General features: G+C 37.7%; 1 protein-coding gene across 3 annotated transcripts; it reads left to right on the top strand.

Annotated features, from left to right (window-relative positions):
- Positions 1-2,188: 2,188 nt before the first annotated feature.
- On the top strand, positions 2,189-5,024 carry LOC110020110 (bifunctional pinoresinol-lariciresinol reductase 2-like). 3 transcript variants are annotated; one of them, XM_020718096.1, is made up of 5 exons: positions 2,189-2,746; positions 3,717-3,957; positions 4,021-4,103; positions 4,249-4,369; positions 4,471-5,024. In XM_020718096.1, the coding sequence occupies exons 1-5, from the start codon at positions 2,417-2,419 to the stop codon at positions 4,629-4,631; spliced, it is 936 nt and encodes a 311-aa protein (XP_020573755.1). In that variant the 5' UTR covers positions 2,189-2,416; the 3' UTR covers positions 4,632-5,024. The 3 variants fall into 3 exon arrangements, with proteins under 3 accessions (XP_020573755.1, XP_020573756.1, XP_020573754.1); XM_020718097.1 differs by lacking the exon at positions 4,021-4,103 and having other exon boundaries at positions 4,166-4,369; positions 4,471-5,022; XM_020718095.1 differs by having other exon boundaries at positions 3,717-4,103; positions 4,471-5,021.
- Positions 5,025-9,487: the final 4,463 nt, after the last annotated feature.

Below are 9,487 nucleotides of genomic sequence, written 5' to 3'. Positions count from 1 at the left end.
TCTTTTTTTACACCAGAGGTCCCCCCCCCCCCCACATTGAAGATTTCTTTAGATATAATCTTCAAAATGTGCAAAAAGTGCTTTTGCTGGTTGGATAATATATATCATTAAAAAAAATAAAGTAGAGGTTCGAAATCTTAAAATTGAAGACAAGGCCAAACGAGACTTTGTTTCTCACAGTTGTTGTCAAAATGATGCACGTTGGAAAATTTGAGATGGTATAATAATGAATTATCATCCTGGCATTGAATGAAAACCCAACACACAGTCATATAATTAAAGAGAAGTAGGAGAATGCATTTTAACTTCTTATGTACGGAATCCTTGAAAGGGAAAAATTACGGGGCCTAGCCCATTTGAAATTATCTACTATGATTAGAGAGTACATTGGTATAATTTTCTCATGAATTAGGGAACATGAAGTTACAAAATTGGACATTTTAAAAGTACAATAGTAGATATCAATAATAGTCATAGTATGGTTGTAGTGAATGTAGTTCTCAGTGATAGTGGGCTCTAAGGATCACTATTCATTGCTATGAAGACATCCATATGTTGTGAATATTGTAGGTGATTATAGTGCTAGCTTGTCGTATAGGCCGTAGTTGAAATTCATGGTAATATTTGGTCGTGTGGATCACATATGGTTGCTTCAGGAGCATCGATTGGCCTTAAAAGTCATATAGGAAGTAAATGAGTTGTGACATACGTTGATCGTAGTTCATCATATAGTCTGTAATGGCGAGTCATGATGATGTTCATATGCTACACGAGCATATGGACCAATTAGGTCGTAGTTAGTTACATAGATTATGGTGGTGAACTGCAATGCATATATAGGGCACAATGATTGAAGTTTGAAGTTGTATGAGCTATAAGTTATGTAGATCATAGTGGTGAGTTATAATAATGCTTAGGTCACAGAAGCTGGAATTGCATGTGCTCTGGACCACATAGGTTGTAGTTCATCATGTTGGTCATAGTGGTGAGTTTTGATGATGTTTGTAGATTGCAGAGGCCAGAGTCGGGAGCTACACGAGCAGCGGAACATGCAGGTCATAGTTAGTCACGTAGGTCATAAATGTGAGTTGTGATGACATCCATAGGTTGTAGAGGTCAGGTCAGAGTCATGAGTTGCAAGAACTTTGGATCATGTAGATCGTTGTTGGTCATGTAGGTAACAGTTGCGAGCCGTGATGATGTCTAAGCACTGCAATTAGAGAGACATTGTTGCATCATATGTGAGATGCGTTGTTACACCGTTATTAGGATTTAACATTGCATTTTTATTTAGGATGTATGGTTACGCCATCTCTAGGAGATGTTATTGCATCATATGAGGTGTGCATAGTTGCATCATTATCAGGGTGAGTTGTTATACAGTATTAGAGTTGTATTGTTATATTTTCTTCTGAAGGCGTCGTCATCGTTGCACCGTATGCGGGTTGCATTGGGGTGTGTTGCTACACTATCAGTGGTTGCAGTGGTTGGAGATACTTGTCAGATTTGCGATACTGAAGCGATGTTGGGCTTACTCTCCTCCAAACGTCAGCCTTCTTCTGACTCAAGTCTTTCCTCTCTCTCAAGAGGTGTAGGGCTCTTTTAATAGAGTCTAAGAGAAGTCTTTTTGCAATTAAGAAAGGAATTTAGATAATTCCATCGGACAACGAGGAGAGATTCTCTCTATTAGATATCATCCAGTGAACATTTGAGTACTTTAATGATGTTATAATTGAGCAATATTGAGTTCATTCGATTTGTCTCGTTAAGACATTCGATTTGACTATATGCTTCTCAAATTTAGATTGTGTTTGACTTTTTATTTATGAACTGAAAACTTCTAAAAATGGTTTTATCGATTTAATTTGGGCTTAAGTTGCCTTGAATTGGACCAAGTTTTGTATCGTTGGATTCGTCTCATCAACCCAGTCTGCTTGACTGTAAATTTGCTAAAATTTAAGTTCAGAATGATTTTTAATTAAAATTTGAATGTTCTTTTTATTATTTTCTCGAGATTCATGTTCTGCTTCAAGAATCATGTGAGATAAAATTTTGTTGATGTAATACCAAATATAAATACACAAAAATTATATGATATATATTTTAAATTTTTTTTATTTTAAAAAAATATATAATTAATCTACTTTCTCTTACCCAAAATTACTAGAATGCCGAAATCCAGAAACTCATTACAACCCTCATTTCTCTACACCAACCGACAGCAACCTTTCATCGCTAAAGCTCTCGTCCCTTGCACACAAAGCAATCCGCCATCCTCTGTAAAAATAGCTGCCGCGCTTCACCAACTTACAATCATTCTCCTTCACCTTCTCCACCTCTGCTACTACATATCTCCTGTCAACAAAAATACACTCACAATCACAGAAAGAGAGAGAGAGAAAGCAAAGGGATAAAAATGGTGAAAAGCAGGGTTCTTGTGGTAGGCGGCACGGGATATCTGGGGAGAAGAATAGTGAGGACAAGCATCGCAGAAGGGCATCCAACCTTCGTTCTTCGTCGGCCGGAGATCTGCATGGATATAGAGAAGGTTCAGATGCTGCTGTCTTTCAAGGAGCAAGGGGCTACACTTGTTGAGGGTTCATTTGGCGATCATCAGAGCCTCGTCGACGCCGTCAAAAAAGTCGATGTTGTCATATCCGCCATCTCCGGCGTGCATGTCAGGAGCCATCACATCCTCCTCCAGCTTCAGCTTGTTGACGCCATTAAAGAGGCAGGCAACATGAAGGTGCTCGCTTTCACTGCCTAACTAATACTAAGCAGACAAAATTTTAGTTGCAAGGTTGCATCTCCAATAGTTTGAAACCGTTTTCTTCAAGCAGCTGATTTAGTGTGAATATTAGAAAACACATTTTAACATTATTTATTAGCGAGTCATATTTAGGGCTATCAAACCTGGTCTTTGTTGTTAGGCTTGTTAAGAAGCTCGTGTTCGAATCATTCACTAAGTTAATGCGCCAAGTACGAACAATTTGTTTTTGCGCTCGATATATAAATGAGTCGAACGTGAACAAAGATTTGTTCGTTCGTGTTCGACTCATTTTGACATGATATAATATATATACCCAAATCTTGAATCAATTTGGGTTATTGGTTGAATATAGAGTTAACTGAGAGTTGGTCCAACCCAAATCAACTTACTTTAACGCGACCATTTTATTATATGGGTCAAATCATTTGATTAAGATCCGGCTGGGGACAAACCCACCTTAACCAAAGCCAACATGTTCAGCCCTTTCTTATGTTTATGTCATGTAATTGGTTAAATTTCGTCTGATTAACCTGAATATCATCTATTTAACATAATTAACCCTATAAAATCTTCCTAAGTCATACATAATTTGATCAAATCAACTTTTTATTGATTTCAGGTCATTTGGTAAGCTTGAACCCATTAGCCTGAACTGGATCTAAATAGTAATTAGATCGATTTGAACCTTTTTTTTTTTTGGTTACTTGAGCTTGTTTGGGATAACCGGTTCGGGTCATTTATTGGCACACCACTTTATAAATTGAATTTAGAAAGGTCTTATTTTTTTCCCCAAAAAATTATATGTGTAATCAAAATCACAAGCTAAAGATGGCATTGCATACATTCCATCAAAATATTTGTACATAACAATCATCACTATTTGCCATAACATATTTTCTAACTTCAAAAAAACAAAACACATGGGAGTAAGGCTTTATTTTGGCAGAGGTTCTTGCCCTCCGAGTTTGGAACAGACCCAGCAAGAATGGGGCATGCTTTGGCTCCTGGTAGGGAGACATTTGATGATAAGTTGGTTGTGAGGAAGGCTATAGAAGAATCAAACATCCCATTCACTTATATCTCCGCTAACTGCTTCATGGGATACTTTGTTGGTGGCCTTTGCCAACCTGGGAAAATATTACCCTCAACTGAAAGCGTATGCATGCTTGGAGATGGCAATGTTAAAGGTAATTATACATCCCTGAGTTTGGAAGAGCAAGTAGAGCTTCAAATCTTATTATACATCTCAGCTGCTTATGTTGACGAAAACGATATCGCGATGTACATCATCAAAACGATCGACGACCACCGAACTCTAAATAAAACTATTTACATCATCCCTGATTTTGGAAGAGCAAGTAGAGCTTCAAATCTTACTATATCAATTCATCTCAGCTGCTTATGTTGACGAAAACGATATCGCGATGTACATCATCAAAACGATCGACGACCACCGAACTCTAAATAAAACTATTTACATCAGACCACCAGAAAACATACTGTCACAGAGAGAAGTAGTCATGGCATGGGAGCAGCTCATTGGTAAGGAGCTTAAAAAGACCAGCATTTCAGAACAGGATTTTCTCTCTATCATCAAAGGTAAAAGGCAGTAACTTTCATGCCGTCAAATAATTTATAATAACAAGCATTTTATACTTACATATATATATGATCACTATGATTTCTTTTCATATCTGCAGAGCTGGAGTATCCACAGCAAGCGGGATATGGACATTTCTATCATATCTTTTATGAGGGTTGCTTGAACAATTTCGAGATAGACAAGGGGGAGGAGGCATCTGAGTTATATCCCGAGGTTGTTTATACTCGAGTCAACAACCTCGTTATGTGTAATTCTTAGAGGTTTATCTCTGACGTTATGTGTAATTCTACAACTTTGCAACTTCAGACTGGACTTTTTAATTCTTAGAAATGATCTTTTATTGAGAAAAAAATTTGCGTACGTCAAGGGGTACGCAGAGATGTGTACATAATAGGGTACACGGGCATTATATGGGAGTTACATGGGAGTTACAAGAGTGTTATAACTTCCTTGTAACTTTCGTGTAACTCAGTTGTAACCCGCCCTTTTATTTTATCCATTGAGATTACAAGGTTACAGCGGGGTTACACGGGAGTTACACGGAAGGTTACACGGAAGTTACACAAGAGGTACAACGGGTTATAACCCCCTTGTAATTCTCATATAAACCTCGTGTACCCTATTATGTACACGTCTCTGCATACCCCTTGACGTACGCAAATTTTTTCTCTTTCATTGGACATATTGTAAAAGTTGCATTTTCATAAATTTAATATTTAAAAACGACAAATTAAAAAAAGATACAAAACTGATAAAAATTGTCATACCACGTGATGATATGTGTCAAAGTCGCCTTGTTGCATCACGTGCAATTTTATTTTTATAAACTTGACCTAATTAATATTAAGTGTCATAATTAATATATACACACATTCATGATTGTATATATGTATCCAGATTCATGCATGTAAACATATTCACATTAGAAGCTTATGTTTATGTATATGGACATATATAAACACACACACACACACACACATATTCATGTTGAAATCAACATAACCAAAATCCACATAGATCATTCCAAATCAACCTTTAAGTTAACTAAATTTTAAACTCATCTTAATATTTAATGAACTTCAATGTATAACTATACAACATAGGTATAAGTGTGGGTGTGTGTGCGCGTGCGCTTGCGTGGATGCACATGTATACAGAGATGTGTATGTATGCATATCAATAAACCTAAAACCTAAACTAAGAACTATCCTCTTATTCCAACTCAAGCCTGAGGCTTAGCATGACATGAGGCTAAGCTTAAACAGGCCAAATCCAAAGCTGAAACCCAAGGCTAATTCCAAATTTTTCCCATGGAAAACTCTACCAAACAACCGTCTCGTCATATGGCTAAAAAAGAAACATATCCATCTTTTGGCCAACAAGTTAACCTGGATACCACTAGGTCAAATGGCCAAATGGTCAATCTGGATACCACTTGCAAGATTAGTTAAATTTGGAACCCTACCTGGTTCCCTATGCTCCCTTCAATTTGGATAAACTATGGGAAAAACAAATTCTAGCTTAGCTTGCTCCGCGCACCTCCCTAGGCATCATGTCCTCAATTCTATCGAGCTACAATCATCACTCCCTTACCATGCCATGACTGCCATAACTGAAAGGTGAGGGGAAATTCAATTTTCTGAAAGGTGAGGTACAATTATCACTCCCTTACCATGCCATCCAAAGAAATTTTGATAACATTTCGTTCTTCTCCCAAGGACTCTGGGAAGCTTCTCAAGTAAAGATTGACATGTCTTGTATATAATGTTGGTCACCAAACTAGTCCAAGCTTCAACGCAACTTGACTGCAAAGGGAAAGTTGATCCCCTCCTCCTCCTACAGCTTCTAGCTGGAGTAATTAGGGAATTATCCCTGCATGCAAAGTAATTCTTCAAATCATTCCTTTCAATTTTGAAACTTAGATAAAAAAACTCTGGTTGAGGACCTTCATTAACCTAGTATCCAATCCCATAAAGGACTGGCCTTTATAATACTACCTAGATATGACTATCAACTATACCCACTTAACATGTTAAAACCAAGCATGTTTGTTCTTATAAAATGAAGGATATGTTATGCTGTTATTTATTAGAGAGAGGAAGTAGGTCTTACAACTTGGTTATAAAAATTAAGATTCTTAAATATGACTGGTTAGTTGTTGAGTGTGGAGCCCGGTTAAAATATAATATATATATATATATATATATATATATATGTTTGTTGTCTCTTCTGTAACTATTTCTGCCTATTTACTTTTGCCTATGGAAGCTGGGTCCCGCCACCATTAAAGAAGAGAGGAAATTGCATTTGATGTGATGTGCAACTTGCAGGCGGTTCTCTTTTTTTTTTGGTTTTTCCTTCTTCACGTATGAAACACAGGAAATAACTTTCTTGGCTTCTACGACAGAACTCTAAGTGCGAAGAAAAAATCAAGGTTCGGCTCTCTCAGACTTCTTCTGCCTCCGTTTGAATCTCCCATGCAACGTGAGAAAAGAAGGCATGACTTCGCCTGTGGCTTACGCGTGAAGTAGAAGGGATTAAATCCAATTTCCGATTGGATTGGAATTGCAAGGCATCGCCGGTTTGGCCTTCTTCTTCTTCGATGTGGTTCTTCGGTGATGGCTTACAGCAATAAGAAAGAAGAATCACAAGTGCTCCTCTTTGTGGTTTGTAGAAAGAAATCATTCTTGTAAATATCGAGACTAGTGTAATTTCCTCAATTAGTAAAAATCTTCTGCAACTCCGTGGATGTAGGCAATTTGCAGAACCACGTAAATCTGTGTATTTTTTTTGTGTGAATTTTCTTGTTCTATTTATTTTTCATTTCTTCGTCGTCGACCGTTTTAAATTTTAAATATACCACAACAATTGGTATCAGAGCCAATGGTTATGGATGAAGTGAAAGTTTCGGGGATCGAGAAGTTCGATGACACACATTTTGGTTATTGGAGGATGCAGATAGAGAATTCCTATATGGGAAGAAACTTCATATTCCGTTATTGGGGAAGAGACTTGAAAGAATGGATGAAGCTGAATGAAATCTGTTGGATCGACAGGTTCTGTGGGTTTATTTGATTGACCCTATCGAGGTCCGTTGCACATAATGTCGTCAAAGAGATGACAACTGCAGATCTTATGGCAGCCATGTCAGGTATGCATGAAAAGCCATCGACGAATAACAAGGGACGAATAACAAGGTATATCTGATGAAGAAGTTATTCAATTTGAAGATGGCGGAAGGTACCTTTGTTGTACAACACTTGAATGATTTCAATACTATCACAAATCAATTATCGTCTGTGAAAATTGAATTTGATGATGAGATATATGCACTGATCTTGTTGGCTTCATTGTCAAATAACCGGGAAGCTATGAGGATGGCTGCCAGTAATTCTGCAGATAAATCTAAACTGAAATTTGAAGATATTCGTGATTTGATTTTGGTTGAGGAGGTACACAGAAAAGATTCTGGCGAGATCTCAGGTTCGAGTTCAGCATTGAATGTTAATTTCAGAGGGAGATCACAGAATAGTAACTCATATGAATTTAAATAGAGGAAAATCAAAATCAAAGAACATAAGCATGAGCAAGTCAAGGCCTGGTAAATAAGTAATTTGCTGGAATTGTGGCAAAACTGACCACATAAGGAGGAACTGTAGGAATTCTAAGAAGAAGGAGAATAACAGTGCGAATGTGGTAACTTAAGAATCACAGGATGCACTACTACTGACATTTCATAGTCATGTTGATGACTAGATATTGGATTCAGGGGCTTCTTTCCATACAACTTTCCATCGGGAATTGATGTGGAATTATGTTGCAGGTGACTTTGGGAAAGTATATCTGGCAGTATATAAGTATATCTGGCAGATGGAGAAGCTCTGAACTTGGTAGGAATGAGAGATATTGACATTGCACTTCCAAATAAGAACAAGTAAACTCTGCAAAAGGTCAGACGCATTCTTGAACTGAGAAGAACATCATTTATGTTGGGCAGCTTGATGAGTGTGGACATTTAGTAGTGTTCTCAGATAGCACCTAGAAAGTTACTAAAGGAGCATTGGTATTGGCTTGGGGTGAGAAAACAGGTACATTATATATGACTACTGATTTAATTAACAGTGTTGATACTATTGTTGCAGAGAGCACATCAGAGTTGTGGCATTGCAGACTTGGCCACATGAGTCAAAGAAGTATGAAAGAACTTCAGTCTGGAGGTAAGCTACCAGAACTGAAGTCAGTTGATCTCGGCATCTGTGAGAGTTGCATTATGGGGAAACGGAGGAAGGTCAGTTTCTTGAAAGGTGGCAGGACGCCAAAGACAGAAAAGTTGGATCTTGTACACACAAATGTGTGGGAACTTTCTCTAGTGGCATCTCTTGGAGGCTCTCGTTACTACATCACATTCATTGATAATCATAGCAGAAATGTATGGGTTTATTTGTTGAAGTATAAATCTGATTTTTTCAGTGTGTTCAAGACTTGGAAGGCCGTGGTTGAGACAGAGACATGCTTAAAGCTGAAATGTCTGAAGTCTGATAATGGTGGTGAGTACATTGATGGTAGGTTTAAGGAGTACTGTGCAGCTCAGGGAATCAGAATGGAGAAAACCATTCCAGGGACACCACAACAAAATGGTATTGCAGAGCGCACAAATAGGACCATTAATGAGCCGGCTAGAAGCATGAGATTTCACGCCGAACTACAACCTACTTTCTGGGTAGAAGCGGTCAGTACTGCAGTTTATTTGATTAACAGTGGGTCATATGTTCCATTAAACTGTGAATTACCTGTAGAAGTCTGGAGTGGGAAAGAGGTAAAATTTTCTCACCTTAAGTCTTTTGGTTGTTGTTCTTATATTCTCATTAATCCTGATGCTCGTAATAAGCTTGAGACTAAGTCAAGGAAGTGTTATTTCATTGGCTATGGAGATGAGGCATTTGGATATCGTTTCTGGGATGATTAGGGTCGGAAGATCATAAGAAGCAGAAACGTGATTTTCAATTAGAAAGTTATGTACAAGGATAAGTCCACTACAATTTCTGAAACAACACTGAAGGAATCTGAGTTGGTAAGATTTGAGGATTTACCAGATAGGACAGAGATGCAGGTGA

Source organism: Phalaenopsis equestris, unplaced genomic scaffold (assembly GCF_001263595.1).
Source record: "Phalaenopsis equestris unplaced genomic scaffold, ASM126359v1 Scaffold000091, whole genome shotgun sequence".
Taxonomy (NCBI): Eukaryota; Viridiplantae; Streptophyta; class Magnoliopsida; order Asparagales; family Orchidaceae; genus Phalaenopsis; species Phalaenopsis equestris.
Note: the sequence above shows the minus strand (reverse complement) of the source record. Positions and strands in the feature narration are given on the sequence as shown.

What these genes read in the sequence shown, in the direction of transcription:
- LOC110020110 (XM_020718095.1), top strand. Translation starts at nt 2,417, where the DNA reads ATGGTGAAAAGCAGGGTTCTTGTGGTAGGCGGCACGGGATATCTGGGG. An exon ending in AAGAGGCAGGCAACATGAAG is followed by an intron (nt 2,747 to 3,716) that starts GTGCTCGCTTTC and finishes TTATTTTGGCAG; the next exon opens with AGGTTCTTGCCCTCCGAGTT. An exon ending in CTCTAAATAAAACTATTTAC is followed by an intron (nt 4,104 to 4,248) that starts ATCATCCCTGAT and finishes AAAACTATTTAC; the next exon opens with ATCAGACCACCAGAAAACAT.